The sequence below is a fragment of the Notolepis coatsorum genome (genome assembly GCF_963971535.1).
Source record: "Notolepis coatsorum genome assembly, chromosome: 8".
In the NCBI taxonomy this organism is placed as follows: domain Eukaryota; kingdom Metazoa; phylum Chordata; class Actinopteri; order Aulopiformes; family Paralepididae; genus Notolepis; species Notolepis coatsorum.
The window spans coordinates 115,087,008-115,110,189 of NC_140172.1; the positions used below are offsets into that span (position 1 = coordinate 115,087,008).

At 42.7% G+C, this 23,182-nt stretch overlaps 1 protein-coding gene across 1 annotated transcript in view; it reads left to right on the top strand.

Annotated features, from left to right (window-relative positions):
- Window positions 1–23,182, top strand: part of galnt10 (UDP-N-acetyl-alpha-D-galactosamine:polypeptide N-acetylgalactosaminyltransferase 10 (GalNAc-T10)) — a 254,013-nt gene that overhangs the window by 223,400 nt on the left and 7,431 nt on the right. Inside the window, exons 8-9 of the mRNA XM_084320169.1 lie at window positions 8,420–8,527; window positions 20,776–20,997. Of these exons, the coding sequence (XP_084176295.1) occupies window positions 8,420–8,527; window positions 20,776–20,997 (330 nt within the window). The remainder of the gene's footprint in view (window positions 1–8,419; window positions 8,528–20,775; window positions 20,998–23,182) is intronic.

Consider the following 23,182-nt stretch of genomic DNA (forward strand, 5'->3'; position numbering starts at 1 on the left):
CATACATTTAAAGACAGGAAAAGTCTGGGGTTGATTTAATTTAAGAAGTCTACTTCAGCACCAGAAACTACATCATTTGAAAATGCTGGTCTCTCATGCAGAGCCAGATATCTTTGTTAGTCAGATATCTTAGTGTCCCACCACAGTTAGGATAGCCGAAACCCCATCAATCTTTCGCGGTCGACTAAAAACACACTTCTTCAATCAATAAAATTCAAACTAAAAAATACATAACCTTCTTACTGTCTTATACTATCAGGCACTCTTCCTACTATACTAATATGTCCTTACTGCTATGCACTCATCACTGCAGCACCCAAGTTTCAGCACTGTATGATGAACATTGTTACTCAGTTGTACCCTTCCTGCTGATTTATCATACAGAACTTGTAAGTCGCTTTGGATAAAAGTGTCAGCTAAATGACAAAATGTAAATGTGTTGACTTGGCTGAAGAAGACTGATAGTGACTATTCCATACTGTAGCTTTGCACCAGTATAATGTGTTTAGATTAGACCCAATTTGAAGGGGAGGTAGAGTGGCTATTTATGTGAAATCGTGTTCCTCTGTCTGACATACTTCAGTGTGTGAAAACGTGGAAATATCCAGCCTGCAATGTACCTTAAGACTCAATACATTAGTGTCCTTTGGCCAATTTAAATCCTTAATGACCAACCATTTCACCCCGGTGTGCAGTTGCTTTTAAAAGGTTTTATTGATTTACTTTATGTTCAGTTATTTTTTTATTTTTTTTTCTTACGTGCTGAATTTTCTCGCCATCACTGCTTGCTCTCAATGGTCTTTTCGAGATAAAATAAAAGGGTGGAATGAATGAATGAATGAATGAATGAATGAATGAATGAATGAATATTGACAGGGATTACATGATGGAGAATGTGGAATTTGTATGCTGGTGTTTAAAAGATTAATTAGTTAATTTCACGTTACTGTGGTAAATGTGATATGGATTTCAGGTGATACCACCCAGCCCTAGTGTGTATGTACTATATGTTGTGCTGTCTGCCTAATTTAGTTGTATGTACCGATCTTATTGTCAGCTGAGTGCATACTGTTTGTAAGTTCACTATACTATGCCCAAATGGTCTCTAAGGATTTGACTGCATTTTCAATGTCTCTGCTGCCCCTTTTCTGTTTGTAATTTAAGTGAACATAAATACATAATTCATGTGTGTGTGAGTGAACGACGCTACCTTATCCTGCCCCCAGGGGACATTAGTAATGGTCTTACACTCCTGTCACTCTACTACTTGGCCTCCTCTGTTGCTCCTTTCCTCCCGCCTTATGTCCCTGTCCCTCATTATAGCTATCCCTCTGAATCCTGTCTTCCCCCTCTCTCTCTCTCTCTCTTTATCTATCTCCCTCTTTCCCCTTATCCATCTCTATCGTCCCCCTTTATCTCCCTCTCTCTATCCCTCTTTCTCTATCTACCCATCTCTCGCCATCTCTATCTATCTTCCTCTATCCCTCTTTATCTCTCTCCCCCTTTCTATCTATTTTCCCCTCTCTCTCTCTCCATATCTCTCTCTGTATCTATCTCCCCCCTTTCTATCCATCTCCCTGTCTCTCTCCCTCTTTATCTATCTCCCTCTTTATCTCTCCCCCCTCTCTATCTCCCTATCTCCCTCCTTATCTATTTGTTTGTCTCCCCCTATCTCTATCCATCTCCCTCTATCTCACTATCTCTCCATATCTCTTTTTTCTCTCTCTTCCTCCCCCATCTCTCTCTCCCCCTCTATTTTCCTCTCCCTTCTCTATTCCCCCCCCTTTCTCTCCCCCCCCTCTCTCTCAGGACCGTAAGCCTGTTAACATCACTGTATTTCATGCCTTCATGTCTTTATTTTTCAATCACCCTCCCACTCCCTTCAGTCTTCTCCTCCCCTCATGACTGCGCTCTCTATCTCCCTCTCCTCTGTCATACTGTTACCTTCACCTCCTCTCAGATTATTTTCCCAGATCCCCTCTCATCTTGCAGACCTAGTGAGTGCATCATGTTCTCTGTGCACGGCTTTGCAGCTGTACACCGCGGTCACACACACACACGGTATGTTATTTTATCTTTTAAAATGTTTTTTAATATAAAAATAATATATATAACTGCATTGAAACATTGCATTGAACCCCCAAACTGCTCCAATGTGAGACCAATGTGGACAAATTAAATCTGCGTGGATTGGGCATTACCACGCCAACCAGGGTTCGAAATTAACGGGGGCTTGGGGCATAATGCCCTTGAAAATGGACAAAATGCCCTCGAAAATCAGTTAAGGGGGGCACAAAATGCCCCCGACAGTTTACTAATTATATATATATATTTATCCGGTAATGGAGCGTCTGTGTATCGTACGGTTCAGATGACGCGCAAATAAAAAAAAATCATTTGGCGGAGGTGAGCACTGGCTGCTGCAGCTGAGCCAGGTGCTAGTCAGTTTGTGTACAAATGGCAAGCACAATCTAAATCAATCTTCATTACGACTTTAAAAACATAGCCATTAACATTACATAGGCATACACACATCTTGCCATAGCGTTAGCAGTTTGTACAATACAACGCACGTTTTAACTATGGTAGCACTAGCCCCAGCTAATACAGTCAATGAAATGTTATCGTAGCTACAAGCTAGCAGAGGAGGGAATGAGAGTCTGAGAGGCGGGGTGTTTAAAGACAATGATAGGCGTTTATTCAACATCCAAGAAGGCTAACATAAAACTGTGTTTTACTAACTCCAACCGGGACTATTGCCGCTTAACCCGCTTTCGTGCTGCTTGTTGATGTTTGATCTCCTCCTAAAGTTACCGGAGCTGAAGGTGCCACACGCTAAAATGTCCGTGGGGACCCGGCGCCAACCCATAGATAGTTCCAACTCAACGAATTACGTAATCCACCACAGTTGCACTCAATATTTAAATAATGTTAGTCTAAATAAATGTAGATACATAATAATTTCAAGCAGAAAACGAATCTTTCCATTAAGATTGGAACACACGGCAACGCCTCTACTTACTTTGAACAAGATCCTTAAGAACTTCTACTCCTGCACAATAGAGAGCATCCTGACTGGTAGCATCACCTCCTGGTTTGGGAATAGCACCGCACAAGACCGCAGCAGACTACAGAGAGTGGCCCATTCAGCCGAGCGCACAATTGGAGGTGGGCTTCCCACTCTCCAGGATATTTATAACAAGCGTTGCAGGGCCAAGTTAGAGAATAATCAAAGACTCTAGTCACCCAAACAACTGCCTCTTTGAACTGCTGCGGTCAGGCAAGCGCTACCGGAGCCTCATGGCCAGTAGAGAGAGACTCAGAAGGAGCTTCTATGATCCCCAGGCCACCAGGATGCTCAATGACAATGCCATCATCTACACACACTGCACACACATCCACAAGTACACACTCACACTACCCCACGTTTTGTACCTCTGCATTCTACCCAACCTCACTGTTACTCATTTTACTCTGTATTGTATATTGTATATAATATATATGTATATTGACTTTACCTACTTTTTACTTCTTAATTTATTTTACTTACTTTCTCTTTACTGTATGTAGCATACTCTCAGGGACTCATAAGAAACAAGCATTTCATTATAAAGTATTCTGTATTTTGTTCTGACAAATAAAAACAAACTTGAACTTGAGTTCCGGAGTTATGCAGAGCCTGGTTAAAAAGGAGGTGCAGCATCACTGGGGGTGAGAGAGGCTGGAGGAGTGGAGGAGGGTGGAGAGGACTGATGACAGAGAGACAGGAGTGGAGGAGGGTGGAGAGGAGTGATGACAGAGGAGTGGAGGAGGGTGGAGAGGAGTGATGACAGAGAGACAGAGGAGTGGAGGAGTGATGACAGAGAGACAGGAGGAGTGGAGGAGGGGGAGAGGAGTGATGACAGAGAGACAGAGGAGTGGAGGAGGGTGGAGAGGAGTGATGACAGAGAGACAGAAGTGGAGGAGGGTGGAGAGGAATGATGACAGAGACACAGGAGTGGAGAAGGGTGGAGAGGAGTGATGACGGAGAGACAGAAGAGTGGATGAGGGTGGAGAGGAGTGATGACAGAGAGACAGGAGTGGAGGAGGGTGGAGAGGAGTGATGACAGAGACACAGGAGTGGAGGAGGGTGGAGAGGAGTGATGACGGAGAGACAGAGGAGTGGATGAGGGTGGAGAGGAGTGATGGCAGAGATACAGAGGAGTGGAGGAGGGTGGAGAGGAGTGATGGCAGAGACAGAGGGGTGTAGGAGGGTGATGACTGAGGGGTGTAGGAGAGCGATGACAGAGGAAAGGCTTGCATTAGTGCTGACGTCTTATCACAGTTAATTGGCCTATTTGTCTCTTACTGTAAAAGATGAGCACTCTGTTGAAGTGGACCAGCTGTTTATATCTGGATCCATCCATTAAAACACACATAAACAAACAAACAAGCAAACAATCAAACAAAGAACACATGCACGCGCACACACACACACACACACACACACACACACACACACACACACACACACACACACACACACACACACATGCACCAGCACACACACACATGCATAAAGCGCACACTCACACACAAGCTCTGAACAACGTGATCTCATGTGTAACCGGATATTCTCAGATAGTCATTGTTTCAATTACCCTTCATTACAAAAATCAATTTTCTGCCTCAATAACCCTGTTTTTTTCTCTCCCAGCCCCCTAATGTTTAATGGTTTCATGTTGCATGTGGAGCTTTGTGGAAGGCAGTGCCATCCAGAACACAAGCCCGTGTACACGTCCCTCAAGAGCATGTTCCTCCCTGTAATCCCTCTCAAACCACAACCCTCATTAAGACTGAGGTGCAACTCTGAGCAACTTCAAAGCAAAACATTTTCTTCTGTTCGTGGGAGAGTTTTTCTCTCTCTCTCCTTATCGTATAAGTGGAAATACAGAAGCAAGCAAGAGTTGGCAGTGTCCTTGTTGCCACGGTACATAAGAGAATAGTCTCCATGATGAAGGAACAACAACACAATACTGTCTAAATGCAGAAAGACTCGAGGAAAGGCAGGGAGGTGAACCCTGTCTATGGAACCAGACACACACACACACACACGCACGCACACTGTATACACACACACACACACACTGTATACACACACACACACACATTCTGTATACACACACACTGTATTAGGGGTGGAACGATACGCATTCGAACTGTACACCGTTCGGCACGACCTCCACGGTTCGGGGCGTCTGTGTATTGTACGGTTCAGGAGATGCGCAAATAAAAAAAAAAAAAACGTCATTTGGCACGGAGCCGGGAGAGGTAAGCGCTGGCTGCAGCAGGCAGCAGCAGCAGCAACACTGCAGCCAGGTGCTAGTCAGTTTGTGTATTAGTTTGTGTATTAGTAAATGGCAAGCACAATATAAATCAATCTTCATTACGACTTTAAAAACATAGCCATTAACATTACATAGGCCTACACACATCTTGCCATAACGTTAGCAGTTTGTACAACACAACGCACGTTTTAACTATGGTAGCCCGCCAGCTAATACAGTCAATGAAATGTTATCGTAGCTACTAGCTAGCAGAGGAGAAAATGGGAGTCTGAGAGGCGGGGTGTTTAAAGACAATGATAGGCGTTTATTCAACATCCAAGAAGGCTAACATACAACTGTGTTTACTAACTCGAGCCGGGACTATTGCCGCTTTTCCACTGCATGTTATGAACTCCGGTAACGTTAAGAGTCGAGAAGGTCTGTGACGCTAAAATGTCCGTGCGGTCCCCCAACCCATAGATAGTTCCAACTCACTGAATTACGTTAATCCACCACAGTTGCACTCAATATTTAAATAATGTTAGTCTAAATAAATGTAGACCGATAATGTACGTATTTTAAAATAGAATGAACAGAGCAGTGTTGTTTTGAAACAGTACAGTGTGTGTGTGTGTTAGTTTGATGTATGCTGCAATTTATATTGATGGCCTTCTAATTTGTTTATTTATTTATTTTAAATAACAGTGACACTTTTCCCTTTGATAAGAAATCCAGCCATATTCCTTTCATTGTATTTCAAATACTGCACTTTAATTTCAAGCGGAAAACTAATCTTTACATTAAGAACTGACAATCAGGGAATTTAAACATTGTTGACATTGTTTTTTTGTGTTTATATTAAAGAAAGGAAAGTCTAGTGCTGGCTGAGCATATTGTTTGTTTGCACTAAGTTAATACTTTCACAAATGTAGCCTATATTTTTCAGTCAGTTCGGTCTTTGTGTACCAAACATTATTTAAGGCCGTAAACACTGTAACACTGTAAACCTTTTTTGTATTTTTTTTTAATAAATGAGAAGCATGTTTAGATTTGAGTGTTACATTTTTTTTAAATAAAAAAACAACGTATATCGAACCAAACCGAAAACCGTTAGCCCAAAACCGTGATACGAACCGAATCGTCGATTTTGTGAACCGTTCCACCCCTACACTGTATGAATGAATGAATGAATGAAAACTTTATTTAACAGATTGCAGAATGGGTACAATACAGTACGGCTCAATACATACAATTGTTAAGGGGATGCAGACCTGAGAAAGACGTTTGTCTTGTTTCCATCAGGGTCCCCCATTTTCAATTCATATAGACATATATGACATACATGACATACAGATAGTCAGTACTGCTACATCTATACATTTATGACATACCAGATTTGCAAATACAGTACTGTTTGTGATACAGAAGGAGTCAAGAAAAGGGAGTATATACATTTGACGTAGAAACTGTACATTGGAGGTTGGGTGGGGGGGGTCGGGTACATTGGGATATTGACAACCATACTGGGTAATTTACATTGGAGGTGGTTGGGGGGGGGGGGGGGGGCGGGGGGCACACTGTATAAACAAGTAACACTGTACATTGAGGGGGGGGGGGGAGGAGACACTGTACAAACAAACACAATTGTACATTGAACTATTGACAAAACCATACTAGGTAAATGACTGTACATTGGAGGGGGTTGGAATGATTGGGTTAGGATATTTACAGGGGCCAGTGTTGAATTGCAGTCTCCCGTAGGTGTCCCTACATACATACTGTACACACACACACACTGTATACACACACACACACACTGTATACACACACACACACACACACTGTATATACACACACACGGTACAGTCGGTACACATACATACTGTACACACACACTATACACACGCATACTGTAAATACACACACACATGCTGTACACAACACATACACACACGCTAAACTTGAAAGCAAAACATTTCCTTCTGTTTGTGGGAGTTATTCTTGTCTCCTTATCTTATAAGTGGAAATACAGAAGCAAGCAACAAGCTGGCAGTGTCCTTGTTGCCAAGGTAAAGGTACATCATGAGAATAGTCGCCATGATGAAGGAACAACACAATACTGTCTAACATTAAATGCTGCCTGACTCTCACCGAAGGACACACACGCACGCCACGCACGCATGCACGCACACACACACACACACACACACACACACACACACACACACACACACACACACACACACACACACACACACATACTGTACACACACACACACACACACATACTGTACACACGCTGCACTGAGGCTAAATGCCTTGCTCAATGACACCTCAAAGGTAGTTGTTGAGAGTGGGGAGAGGGTTACTCCTCTTTCCAGGCCTACATTTCCCTACTAGCCTTAAGTAATCAAACCAGAAACATATCGCACACATATTACTACTGTTGCCATGTGACCCTGGCTCACTGAAACATATCACACACATATTACTACTGTTGCCATGTGACCCTGGCTTACTGAAACATCGCACATATATTACTACTGTTGCCATGTGACCCTGGCTCACTGAAACATATCACACATATTACTACTGTTGTCATGTGACCCTGGCTCACTGAAACATATCACACATATTACTACTGTTGTCATGTGACCCTGGCCTACTGAAACATATCACACATATTACTACTGTTGTCATGTGACCCTGGCCTACTGAAACATATCACATATATTACTACTGTTGTCATGTGACCCTGGCTCACTGAAACATATCACACATATTACTACTGTTGTCATGTGACCCTGGCCTACTGAAACATATCACACATATTACTACTGTTGTCATGTGACCCTGGCCTACTGAAACATATCACATATATTACTACTGTTGTCATGTGACCCTGGCTTACTGAAACATATCGCACACATATTACTACTGTTGCCATGTGACCCTGGCTCACTGAAACATAGTTGGTCTCCTTTTTGCTTGCTCTCTCTCACATTATCTCTCTCTATCTCTCTCTCTCTCTCTCTCTCTCTCTCTCTCTCTCTCTCTCTCTCTCTCTCTCTCTCTCTGTCTCTGTCTCTCTCTCTCTCTGTCTCTGTCTCTAGGTATGGATGTGTGGTGGAAGGATGGAGGACGTCCCCTGCTCCAGGGTGGGACACATCTACAGGAAGTATGTCCCCTACAAGGTCCCTGGTGGAGTCAGCCTGGCAAGGGTGAGTTCCAACACTGTCTGCTGTAATGGCCCAGTTTCAATGCTATACCACTGCCTTGTCTCAATACTGCCAGAACAACATTAGTCTCCCTTTGCCACACCGAGGCTCCAACTTCCACACTAGGGTTTAGCTTTGTGCCAGCACAGCAGAAAAGGCACTATCTGGCAGAACCCGTTATCATTGCACACTAGGCGTAAAAGATTGTCCCAGGACGTTTGTATTTCTCAAACCGATAACAACCGTCTAGGGCGGCGCCGATTCCCAAATCCACCTCACAAAGGCGTGCTGGGGAGAAATGTTTCTTTGTCAAAGTGTTCCACCTGGAGAATGTAGCTTACTGTCAAACATCATGTGAGTCAGACTAGAATAACACTGTCTACTATACTAGCCCAGTCTCAATACAGTATGTTTACAGTAACACTGTCTACTATACTAGCCCAGTCTCAATACAGTATGTTTACAGTAACACTGTCTACTATACTAGCCCAGTCTCAATACAGTATGTTTACAGTAACACTGTCTACTATACTAGCCCAGTCTCAATACAGTATGTTTACAGTAACACTGTCTACTATACTAGCCCAGTCTCAATACAGTATGTTTACAGTAACACTGTCTACTATACTAGCCCAGTCTCAATACAGTATGTTTACAGTAACACTGTCTACTATACTAGCCCAGTCTCAATACAGTATGTTTACAGTAACACTGTCTACTATACTAGCCCAGTCTCAATACAATACTGTTACAGCGGCCCAGTTTCAATACTGTTAGAATAACATTGTCTGCTTTAGCTAATAACAGTCTCACAAGCCACTATTGTACAGCTACTAAAATGTTATTTACAAAAAGCCACTATCTATTTACATAGTAAACATACTATGTAATTACTACATAATAACATTGAAATCACTGCCAAGAACAAGTAAGTATGGACAAGTAATTACAGTTAATCACTTGTCATTACCAGATCTTGATAGTAATGTCACCGTTATCACAATTTGCGTACCGTAATATGAAGAGTTACCAAAATCATGCAGGATAGTCACTGCACCGTTCCACACCAGAGGAGGGTATTCTGAACTCAATCTAAATCATACTGACCATAAAACTGCAATATGTTGTATATTCAGTACCCTATGAAAACAACTCATAATGGTCTTCCAACATTCCTGCCTTGAGGTAATGTTGAATCTACTGTTGAAAGATTTAGCAGATGGTTTATTCCCTCAAGTGTCTGTCACAGAAAGTCTTGTGTGTGTTTCTGTGCAGCCTGGGGGTCTTTCTTCTCTATCTCTGACCCCCCCCCCCCCTTCCCCCAAACACTCAGAGAACCTGAGATTCTTTCCTTTCAAGGCTTGAAGGTCCCATATTCTCATTCACTCCACCATAACTTACCTCCAAGTCTGGTCCAATCTGTATTCACAGACATGGATTTTTACCTAGGGGGCTCAGAGACCCTGTGTTCTCACTCCTTAATACCTCAAAGGCTTTAGCCGGATGTGTGTCCCATCGCCGTGCCTGCATTGGAGTATAGATTTTCTTTGTGTTGCAGTCTGACTGTAATGATACCATCGGCTGGAACGGAGGAGCTGCTTAATAGCCTATAGTCACCTATTGAGTAGAGACCACACAGCTAATAGCCTGTGTTATAGTCTTCTTCATTAGCCAAAATGGTGCCGTTCCATAGTAGTGGATCTTCCATGGGGTCAATCTACTACACCTGTTCACTCAGTGTGCGTCAAGTTGAAGGGGAATAGTAACCAGTTCAAGAAATCATGCATTTTGTTCCTATGGCCTCGGACAATACAATCAATATGTATAAAAGCCAGAACACGGAGAAGCGAGACTCGAACTTGTGATGAAGTCTGGAGCTGCTCCATAGATGGGAGACCCCGTGAGCTTTATTCGATAGCAGTGTTCTCACTTCTGGAACTGAATGTGAACCTGTATTCTACCTCGGGTGCTCTCATATTTTCCAATTCATTGTGCAAGAAGCAACTCCAGACTTTATACCCGATGATGTCGATTTCAGTGCTCTAGTTTTGGAATTAGATTTGATTTGATTTACTGTATCTGCTCCACGGTTTAAAAGTATCGGCTCTACAGTCACTCTTGCCAGTCCCAGAACAGAGTTCTCAAGACGATGTGTCGAGACCCAAAAACGGGCCACAAGCCCTTCTCCGGTGGGTCCCCGCTGGATTAGAGCAGGGGTTCCCAAACTTTTCAGGCCAGGACCCATAAAATAAGGCGTCAGAGAGCCGCGGCCCAATGCACATCGTCAGGCTTTTTTTTTATTTTATTTTTCCAGGCGACCGTTTTTTTAAGCCAAATATCACTTCAATCCTATTAAGTTAGTTCAAGTTAGTTATTAATTTATATGTGCTATTTATGAGAGGGCTAACTTGTTGCAAAATAATAATGATAATAATAATAGCCTCATTAAAATACTATTGTTGCTTCGGTTGTTTTCAGCGTTTTATGTGCATAATCTGTTATTTAGTTTGAAATGTTCGTTGAAATAAGTAGATTTTTCGTTTTTGTTTATTTATTAAGTTAATATAAAACCATATAGTCACATTTTAGAATACAATAGAATAGAATTTTAGAATACAACTAGAAACACTGTCCTGGCCTGCTTCTAAGTTCAGTGGCCTGACCAAAAAAATAATAATAATAATAATAATTAAACAAATAAATAAAAAAAAAAAAAAAAAAAAAAAAAACATCTCGCTGCCCACCCGTGGCTGCTCGCGGCCCACCTTTGGGTCGTGACCCCGACTTTGGGAACCACTGGATTAGAGCACCCGGTACGTTTTAACGTCACCAGGTCCCCAGGTGAGACATATTCAAGTACATGGAATCAAGTAGAGCGCCCAGAACCAGTGGCAGAGAAGGACCAGGCATGTTCACACGTGGGAGTGCAATGGCCAGCTTCTTACTGGCAACTACTTTCAACTGGATGAACTGGTTTCGATGCCTCTCAGCATGTTTTTCCCACAGGAGTCGTTCTCTTGACAAATGGCTCATCATAACCAGACCTGTCTCCTGTGCTGTATTAAACACAAAGTGAAACAGTGAGAGTGTGCTTGCTTCTCCAGCCTTCTATTCCCAAACCCTTTCAGGTTTAACTTTTTTATTACATTTTTCTCAGAACTCTATAGCTGCCAGTAGCCATTGTGACATCATCATTAGAGTGTTTAGCTATTATAAGATAAACCTTTCCATTTACAATGTTTATGTTTTCATGTTTGAAAAGGTCTATTGTCGTCTTAATTAAATTCATTATTATGTTGTTAACACCTTATTTAAGCCATAACGGATCATATTTGTTAATGATAGTGTGTGAGCCATGAGCAGCTCTTAAAAGACTAATATTACTGCTGCCGCCTTATGGTTGTAATTCAGTCCGGCGACTAGGCCCATTGAAACGGGTCATTACGAGATATCATGTGTGGTAATAACCACAAACTAATTTATAATTCAGCATGAGTCTAATAATACTTTATTTGCATGTGTTAACGGAATAGTTCTCATTTCTGGAGCCCTAGCCCTATTTACTGTGTACCAATTATGTTGATTGATGGAGTCCTTTCTCAACACAATTCATGCTCTTCCACATACTAGCTCTGGCTAGTTAGCCACAAACTAATGCAAGGTCAATGAAGTCATGCTCCTGTCAAGCTGACTGAAGCTCACTGAAATCTACTCCACAGTGCACGTAAAGTAGATTTCAGTAGGCATGTCCCGATCAAGTTTTTTGCCCCTGATCCCTATTCCAGTCATTTAATATTGATATATCTGCCGATACAGAGTTCCGATCTGATAATTGTAATTACTAGATAGGCTTAAACAAACAGTGGTAAATAAATTTGAAAAGATGGGAAACATAATTTATGAATATAGTGTTGAAAGATTTTAAATCATTGAGAGAAAGAGTGTGGAGCGATTGCAGTCAGTTAGGTCCAGACGGCAGAAAGAAATAGAGAAATTAGTGAAGGAGAGGAGACGGCTAAGAAAGCAGTGGAGAAAGACATCAGTAGATGAGAGAGAGAGGGAATTAATGTTTTGCAGGAAGAGCTAAGAAGTTGGTTGGCAGAACTCAGGAGGGCGGAACAACTTAGGAGGAAGAGACAGAAGAAGGAGCGAGTCAGGAGAGAATTGTATAGGGATCCATTTAAGTTTGTTCCTCCAGATATACCACCATAAGGAGAGAGTATAATATGGATATTAGGCCACCAAGCTGGAAGGAAGTGTAACTGTGTAGTGTAAGGCGTGCTAAAGCTTCTTCAGCCCCAGGGCTGAATGGAGTCCCCTACCGGGTTTATAAAAGTGTGCTTGATGTACTTCCTAATTCTTGTGGAGGTTATTGAGGGAAGTATGGGATAAACGGGTTATACCAAGAGCTTGGTGTAGAGCAGGGGGAATCCTAATTCCAAAGGAGAAAGAGTCCTCACTGTTAAGCCCGTTTTAGACCATATTCCTCCTGAATGTAGAAGGTCAGATTTCCTTTATTATAGTGGCACAGAGGCTAGCAAACTACCTAGAAAGGAATCGTTTACAGTGTAGAAAGCAGGAATCCCAGGATTTGCAGGATGCATAGAACACACTAGTATGATAGGCACCAGTATGATGGTCAGGTAAGATGGTGTATTTTTAGACCTGGCAAATGCGTTTATTAAACTCCTTATTTGGAGTGTGTTTGATTTCTTTGGAGTGCCAGGGATGATTGTAAATTTGGTGAAAGCATACTTCTAATATATTAGAATGTGTTTTAGTACTACATATTTTACAACAGCATGACAGAGACTAGAAATAGGCATTATGGCAGGGTACTATTTCCCCACTAGCATTCACAAAGGTGATTGATGTAATTATTAGAGCAGGGTGGACTGTGCCTCCCACCAATTAGGGCTTACATGGATGACATGACATTAGTGACCAGAACAGTGCCTTGTACAAAAAGGTTACTAGAGAAGTTAAATGAGACTCAAGTGGGCTAGGATTAAGATTAAGCCTAGTACGTCTAGAAGCATTTAATTGACCAGAGGGAAGGTAATCGAGATAATGTTTTACATAGATGAGGAGGAAATTCCATTGATAAGGGATAAGCCAGTGAAAAGTGTGTGAGGTGAGAACAGAGTCATTCCTATCAGGGAGCAAAAAATACAATAGTTAGTAACTTGGTCCCAAATCCAACTAGAGGGAGGGAACGGAAACCAAGACGGACAGTACAGGAAACACAGGCAGCTCTTAGGCATACAGACATTGTAGGTAAGGTGCAACAAGGCAGGAGGGGCCTGGGGCTCAGCTTAGGGAAGCTAGTATGGAGTAAAGCAGGTCCCACAGAAAGGAGGACACCGATAGTGGAGCAGGTACACCCACAAGAGGAAGTAATGAGGTGTAGAAAAGGCTGTGGCCCAGGCTAAGCAGGGACAGTGGATGAACTGGGAAAGTATAGAGAGAAGAGGAAGATTATCTGGAAGGACCTGTGGAGTAGGGAGGACAATAGGGGCTACCATCACACAGAAGCTAAAACAGTGGGTAGATGGGGACCCGTCATTGCTGTCAGTCTGTCCGACTAGTCAACAAATTCAATGTAAGATGTGATTGATTGATTGATTGATTGATTGATTGATTGAAAACTTTAATTAACAGATTGCAGAATGGGTACAGTACAGCTCAATACACACAATTGTTAAGGGGATGCAGACCAGAGAAAGACTTTTGTCTTGTTTACATCAGTGTCCCCCATTTTCAATTCATAATGACATTTATGACATACACAATAATGATATACAGATATAAAAATCTAATCTAAACTAATCATGACATTTATGACATACATGACATACAGATATGCAGTACTGTTATATGTGTGACATGCAGGATATGCAAATATACAGTACTGTTAATTAAGCTGTGACAGCCCATATCAGGGCAGTTTTTCGGACTTTTTTTCAACCGGCACGTTGGCGACCCCTAGTGGCTCAGGTGTGCATATTTTGTAATACAATATATATATCGAATTGAAGTCTTATTTGTTGCCTGTCGATAGCGACAAAATCCGACAAAATCCGTTCAGCGGTTCTCGAGTTACATGCCGGTATTTGAGGCTTGTGCAAAGTACACGGTATTGCTCAAAATACCACTCCCGACTCAGGCTGCAGTAGTTCCGTCAATCTAGATCCAATCTCGAAAATGATTGTGGATTGTTGTAGCTAGAGATGTTCCGATACCATTTTTTCCTTTCCGATCCGATTCCGATACCTAAGCTTTGGGTATCGGCCGATACCGATACTTATCCGATACCAGTGCATACATTAAAAAAATTAAAAAATATTATATAAATTATAAAACTTTTTTTTTTTAATACAGCTACTGTTTTATATATACTGTTTTTTAGTAATAACTATAAAGTAATGGTATTTATTCAACAACAGGTGATTGTATAGATTAGTATTAGTATCAGTAATTGAAAACTATCTCAATGAGTTCACCCACGGAAAGGTTGTTGGCACATTAGTTCCACACGGACATTATTCGTTGCTGCACTTGCTTCCACAAGAAGGCTCCGTTTAGTACCAGAGGCTCTGTTGTTGTGATTTTTGCACAATAAATATTCAACATTCTCTTTTGAGACTCCGCCTCAGACTCTTATCATTTGGCACTAAAAGCTAAACATTGTCGCCGATATGGCTGTCCGCAACATGTCATTAATTGTGTACGCGACGTGCAATTGTGCAATGACAACGTTACCGTGAGCTATGTTAGCTAGCATGAGCTACCGCTATATGGAAAGACTGTAACGTTACTGCCGGTGACATTGTGATTTAACTTGGAATACTCCTTTGCCAATTTGCTGTACTTTGCTTGCAGATCTGCAGCCATTATTGCTGGATTATGTGAATAGCCCCAACTTTAGCCAAGGTAACGTCAAAGCTAGCTTTCGGTTAGCTGTTCAATGCTAATAACACCAGCCACCAAGCGAACTCATCAGAGCTCCCCGTCAACAGCGCTGTCGGGACAATGGCATTTTAAGAAAGTATCTGCTCTGCTGTTAATGGCAATTGACACTTTAATTCACGGTCGATTAAGCACACGTTTGTTTTATAATGCTCACCCAGCGAAGTATGAGTATATAAAGTATCTACAGAGCCCAACGTCCGCAGTGTTGTTGATAAATTACGTCATGGTATCGGAGCGCAACATTAGAGGGTACTCGCCGATACCGATACCAGCATTTTAGGCAGTATCGGCGGCATTTCCGATACTGGTATCGGTATCGGAACAACTCTAGTTGTAGCCAATGAGTGTGGCTTCCAATGATACCCCATGTGCGGATATGTGAATCAGGGATCTAGGTAAACAACTAAATTCTTTAACAGGAAGCCAAATTAATTGAAGTCTATGAGAAAACTGAGTTTTACTACATAAGGCTTCAGGCTATGGCTCTGTCTGCATTTGTAAGCCATACCACCTTCTGGGGAAATACTACCTCTGGACTACTAACTACTACTGTCTGCGGCACGGTGGTGTAGTGGTTAACACTGTCACCTCACAGCAAGGAGGTCCAGGGTTCGATTCCCGCTTGGGGACCAGGTTTCCGCGATGCCAGGTACCCAGGTGGGGTATCTCCCCGGCCTTTCTGTGTGGAGTTTGCATGTTCTCCCCGTGCTCACAAGAGTTCCCCCCCAGATAAGAGAAACCCAATGGAAAAACATGCAAAACAACAGATTGCTAACGCTGTCGCGTCCCTGACAAAGACGGGCAGGACCACTTGGATGGTCCCCAGGCGTGGCTCATGCCACAGCCCTCGTCTGCTCCCGGCTGCCCTTGGGGGGAAGGACGACGGGATGGGTTAAGCGCAGAGGAGTATCGCATCGGCGATCCTACAAAAACAATGCATGCGTGTGTGTTCCGGTGTGTGTGTGCTAACCATGTGTGCTAACCGCTAACATTGAGTGTCGTTGCATGCCCATTAAAAGACCTCTGCGACAGGTCCTGCATTATATTATTATACTACAGAAAAACTTGAGTAACAAGTTTTTTTACAACTCAAGTTCAGACCTATGTAACTATTACGTTAGCACTAAAAGTGAATTTCTTTCTGGAATCAGAAACTTCAGAATGTCATCTTTCAAAAGAGACCAGGCTCATGCATGTGCTATAAGTATAAAGTATGTTGTTTTGGTTTGCAAAAAAAGTATGCAGTCCTCTCATACTCGAAATAAAAGTGGAAAAATCAGATCACAGGCACAACTTCTGTGGAAATTCCTCAAGACGATTCAAAATTAGGCTCAGTAGTGTGTGTGGCCTCCAGATGCCTGTATGCACTCCCTACAACGTCTGGGCATGCTCCTGATGAGACGACGGATGTTCTCCTGAGGGATCTCCTCCCCGACCTGGATCAGGGCATCAGTCAACTCCTGGACAGTCTGTGGTGCGACATGGCATCCATGGATGGAACAAGACATAATGTCCCAGAGGTCCATAGCATCCAGGCCAGTCCATAGCATCAATGCCTTCGTCATGCAGGAACTGCTGACACACTCCAGCCACATGAGGCAGAGCATTGTCATTCATGAGATGGAGCCCAGGGCCCACTGTACCGGCATATGGTCTGACAATGGGTCTGAGGATCTCATCCCGATACCTAATGGCAGTCATGGTACCTCTGGATAGCACATGGAGGTCTGTGCGGCCCTCCAAGGATATGCCTCCCCAGACCATCACTGATCCACTGCCAAACCGGTCATGCTGGAGGATGTTGCAGGCAGCAGAACATTCTCCACGGCATCTCCAGACTCTGTGTGTGCTCAGTGTGAACCTGCTCTCATCCGTGAAGAGCACAGGGTGCCAATTAGGGCTGGGCGATAAAACGATAACGATAATTATCAGGGATATTTTAATAATCGATATCGATTGATAATTCAAAAATATATATTTTTATTTATTATTATTTTCTTTTTGTGACCTGCAACAGGGCAGTTTTAAAACCAGAGACGGTGGACAGACTTGTCTTGCTTGCCTGCAACTTAAAGTAATGGCTTTGCTTGTCCAAATGACAATACTGACCAAATTGAGATGGATCTTGTCCATTTATTTTGTTTGCTTTCTAATTTAAAATACAGTTTGAAACCGTCTGTACACAGTAGGCTATGTGTGCTAGCAGAACTAGACTCCAGTCACGAGTCACAGTGCACATGTGCTGTGGTTTGTCCACCAAAAAAGCGCCAAAAGATAGAAAAGAAACTAGCAGAGCCAGAACTATTCAACTCCCCTGGAGCCACAGCCAGCATAAAAGCCTGTTTGCTTTCGCTTTCAAACCAGCTGCAGCCTGAGAACTGGAGTGTGAGGGGATGTAAAACTAAAGACGGCGGCAACGACAAAGAATTGCTGCAAAATAAAAAAAATCTGTTGTTGAAAAAATATAAATACGTTTTTTTTTAAATACTTATAACAATATCGATAATTATAGATATCGAGTGATATGATATCGATATCGTGATATCATTTTTGGCCATATCGCCCAGCCCTAGTGCCACTGGCAAATCTGGCAAATCTGACAATCCTGGTGTTCTCTGTCAAATCGGGCCTGACGGTGTTGGGCTGTGAGCACAGGCCCCACTTGTGGACGTCGGGCCCTCATACCACCCTCATGGAGTCTGCTTCTCACAGTTTGAGCAGAAACGTGCACATTAGTGGCCTACTGGAGGTCATTTTGTAGGGCTCTGGCAGTGCTCCTCCTGTTCCTCCTTGCACAAAGGACCAGATAGCGGTCCTGCTGCTGGGTTGTTGTCCTCCTACGGCCCCATCTCCTGGTGTACTGGCCTGTCTCCTGGTATCTCCTCCATGCTCTTGACACTGTGCTGGGAGACACAGCAAACCTTGCCACAGCGCGCATTGATGTGCCATCCTGGATGAGCTGCACTACCTGAGCAACTTATGTGGGTTGCAGACACTGCCGCATGCTACCTTTAGTAGTGAGGGCACTGGCAAAATGCAAAAGTAACCAAAAATCTGCCAGAAAGGATGAGGACAGGGAAATGGTCTGTGGCCACCACCTTCAGAACCATTCCTTTATAGGGGTTGTCGTGCAAATTGCCTCTCATTTCCTGTTGTCTGTTCCATTTGTTCTCAATTTACTTCCCTGATTGTTCCCCTACTGGCTTTTGTATTTGTTGCTTGTTACTCGTGGTTTTATGTCTTATGTATTCATACTGTTGCATGTTTCCCTGTGGTTCTATGTTTCTCTGTTCTTTGTTTGCTTATTGTCAGCGTCTTTGGGTCATTGAAAAGCGCTATATAAATAAAATGAATTAATATTATTATGTGTTCCCTTTATTCTTTTTTGCATTGTGTTAAGCGGCCTAAGCTACTTGACTCACACGAAGAAGCCATACAAGAGAGTTTAGTTGCATGTGCCACCTGGTCGTCTCGTCCTCCTATCTCCTCTAAGTTCTGCCTCAACCTTAAGTTTAATAGAATTGTTAATCTTGTCCCTCCTACTGCAAGTCCCTGAAAACTGCCATCACTATGGAAGAGTCCCCAATGTCTCCTAACTCTCACACCAGTGGTTTATCCCATAGTGTGGCCTTAAATATCCCCTCTCTTGCCTTGGCTCAAACCATCCTCTGTTCTATAGCAACACCGATGGATGATATATTTCCTTTTATCCACAAGACTTTAGATGCTGTAACAATCTAGATAATGCATAAGGATACTTGTCCCAACTATTTAACTTGCAACTACCTGTACCAGGCATATACTGTAGGTTATGTAGCAAGGTTTGTCTAGCCTCCAGAATTCAAGTTTAAGAAACTGTCTTCTGTGACCACCCCAGTATTCAACATTTTCATCTTATATGCATGACATTTATTGCCCTCATAGAGATGGTCGAGGTGAGACCTAAGTTTCACAATACCAAGGAGGATCTCATTGATTGAAATTCCTTTCTCTTTTTTTTTTATCTACTTTTTTCTCCTCCTTTTTCTGTGATTTTTCTCCCCATCCCAATTTACCTCTTGTGCCAATTCTCCCTCCCCTGTCCTGATCGTTGCTCGCATATGCCCCCCACTGGCCGGTTGTAGGGAGGATAGAAGCCTTGCATCACATGTCCCCTCCGATACATGTGGAGGCAGCCTGTCACATATTTTCACCTGCCAGCGCGGACTCTCATTTGGCGAGGAGTAACGTGTAGGAGGCTCACACTGCCCCCACCATTTTTCCTGACTTTGCTGTGCAGGCGCCCCAACCGACCTGTAGGAGTCGCTGTTCACAACGACCAGACTACCACCCTTCGACTTCCCACCCGCTAACTCTGCCAATTGAGTTAGTATGACGGCCGGCCCAAGCCAGAGGCAACGCCGACAGCCGGATTCGAACCCGGTGTCTCTTGCGTTGGTGACGAGCGCAATGTCTGCTGCGCCACCCAGCCGCCCCTATGAAATTCCTTTCTCATAGTGTAAAGAATGGGCCTGGTCTTAACTATTCTGTTCGAACCATTTCTAAATGTGTACCTCTGACCACAGCTGTTATCTCCGAAATACTCAAAATACTATTATTTATTTATTATTTATTATTCCCTCCATAAACCTCCTCTCCCCTACAGGTCACACATCACATCCGGTACAATTACCAAGGTTCTCCCTCACCCAACCACTCTAAATGTGTGTATCCCTAATCAAATATGGCTCAAGATTATATATTTATATGGTGAATGCTGGTCCACCTCAACCCATCGACATCATGTTGCAGGAAGCGGGACTAGAAAACGGGGGGGAATATGAACCACCCTGCTGTAAGAAGTGCCGTTGTCTCTCGGTGGCTGAGCGTGCCGCATCCCACCCTCCTCGTGTCATCCTGTTCCCTCCCCTAGGACGCCATGACAGACCTATAGCGTGATTGACGGCGTCCCCGCGGCGACGCTTTCATTGTTCCCTACGGTGTCAGATCAGTCGATACTTGAAGGGAGGCGGGAGGTCATGGAGGAAGAAAGCCTTTAAGAGAATCCTGACACGCAGCTCCTCCAGCACAGAACCTCAAAGTTGACTTCACAGACTCTTTTATACCCCTCCTTAAACGCTTTTATTTTTCAATCTATTCCCTCAGCTTTTAAGTGTCACGAGCGGCACTACCAATAGGGGGGGGGGGGGGGGGGGTGTTCCACCCTCTCACTTAACCACATAGGAGTTCATTCTCTCTCGCGTCTCGTTTTAATGTGAACGTCATCTTGTGATCGGCAGAACCTGAAGCGCGTGGCGGAGGTGTGGATGGACGAGTATGCGGAGTACATCTACCAGCGCCGACCCGAGTACCGCCACCTGTCCGCCGGGGACATGACGGTGCAGAAGGAGCTGAGGCATGGCCTCAACTGTAAGAGCTTCAAGTGGTTCATGAGCGAGGTGGCCTGGGACCTGCCCAAGCACTACCCGCCGGTGGAGCCCCCTGCTGCCGCCTGGGGAGAGGTGCAGTACTGACACTTTCTCATTGTTCTTATATTCAGAGTTAATTATATTGTTTACAGTTTATTTTATAAATATATTTGTTATATTCAGATACAATTGTATTGCCTGTATTTATGTCTTTCTACTCTTACCATGCCCAACCTGTACCCCCCCCCCCCTCCCCATGCCCGAATTTCCCCAAGGGGATCAATTAAGGAATATCTTATCTTATTTTATCTTATCTTCTCTTTTAGAAACAAAAAAAAACCCTCTTAAAGCAACGTTGATGATTGCTCAGAAACCTGGGAGATATTTGAATATGTTAAAATGGGAACTATGATCCTTTTTGAATAATTAATTATATCCGATCTAAGGCGTTCTGAAGGTATTAGTGAACACACTCTTCCCAAATCCAAACACTAGAATGCTTTGTGATGTCATCACATCAGCTATAGTCTGAAGCTGATCCATAGACCATTGGTTCTCAAACGTGTTCACGTCGACGACCCCCCATAGCTCAGGGAGCCCCATTTGATTTGTCTCAGGGACTCCCTATCTGAGAAGATCATTGTGATCATGTGTTTTAGTCCAGAACCCCATAGTCTATGATGTAAGTATGTGGAGAGATAACAGAGGAGTCAGTGAGACCTATGATCAGAATAGTCATTCTTGTGTAACTAACTTCTAGTGAATAAAATAGTAGTGAAATGTATTGTAACTTGAACATAAGGTCATGGATCCGCCAGTCACTCTTGCATATTGTTGACTACTTTATTTTTGTATATATTTATTTGAGTGTGTCAGGATACAGATTTATACATTCCTACATTTTAACAAAAGAAGAACGTTTTGATATGATAGCTGGCTTAGTAGTGCGCTGTTCTGCGGGTAACCGTCAGTTCAGATGGCTGAGCTTTTTATAAAGAAATATTATTTAGGTTTTTCTTTTTCCATAATGGGTTCTGTGAGCAAGCTGTCCAACGTAATGCATAACACAAGATTCATCCAAAGCCTCCCCCTCAAAACACACACACACACACACACACACACACACACACACACACACACACACACACACACACACACACACACACACACACACACACACACACACACTTCTTCTCTATTCATTTGATTTGGTTTTAAAACAGTGGTACAAGAGGCAGACAACAAGTAGTGAAGTCATGCAAGTGAAACATTGATCTGACAAGATGGAAGACATGGGCGTGCTCTGAGTTCCAATATGCAGAGTAAGGTTCTGTTTGGATGGAAGGCTTGGTTATCAGAAAAAGGACTGGTAGAACTGGTACACTGACTGTAACACTTATGTGTTAAAAAGAAACACGTCATATTTATGTATATGATATATATATATTATATTATAATAATAACTAATAGTAAACAGTTGAGGTCTGGCACCCTGCCATTGGCTGTGGAAGTGGGTAGATTCCAAGGTAAGCCTGAGGAGGAGCGGCTGTGTGTTCTATGTGATCTGGGAGTGGTGGAGGATGAATATCATTTTGTTTTTTATTTTCCTTTGTACAGCGCTTTGAGGAGGGCTTTATTTGAGACAGTTCTAATTGTAAATCCGGATTTGTTTTGGCAGTCTTGAGAGTTGTATGTTGAGTTGTTTTTTTGTGGAGGACATCTTCAGTTTTGCAGGATTTTTGGAGAAAGCATGGCACTTGAGACAAAACACACTATATCCTATGTAATTGTATTTGAATTCCTCTCGTTTCTTTGTTTATTTACATTGCGCACAGTTTGTGTTATATTACGTTTTATTTTATACTCTTATTCTTGTGGCCATCTTGGTCTATATGTCATTTGTCAAGTAATTGGTCACGTATATTATTATATACTTATTGTTATGTGTCTTGTAAGCCCATATGGGCTGGGCATACACCTGTATGTAAGACACGAAAATAAAAAAACATCAAATCAATAATAATAATAATAATAATAATAATAATAATAATAATAATACTAATACATTCCAACATTTTTACTTTATCCATGCTTTGTATAGTATAAACTTTTTTTCTTTTAAACTAACATTTTGACGTGTGTGTGTGTGTGTGTGTGTGTGTGTGTGTGTGTGTGTGTGTGTGTGTGTGTGTGTGTGTGTGTGTGTGTGTGTGTGTGTGTGTGTGTGTGTGTGTGTGTGTGTGTGTGTGTGTGTGTGTGTGTGTGTGTGTGTGTGTGT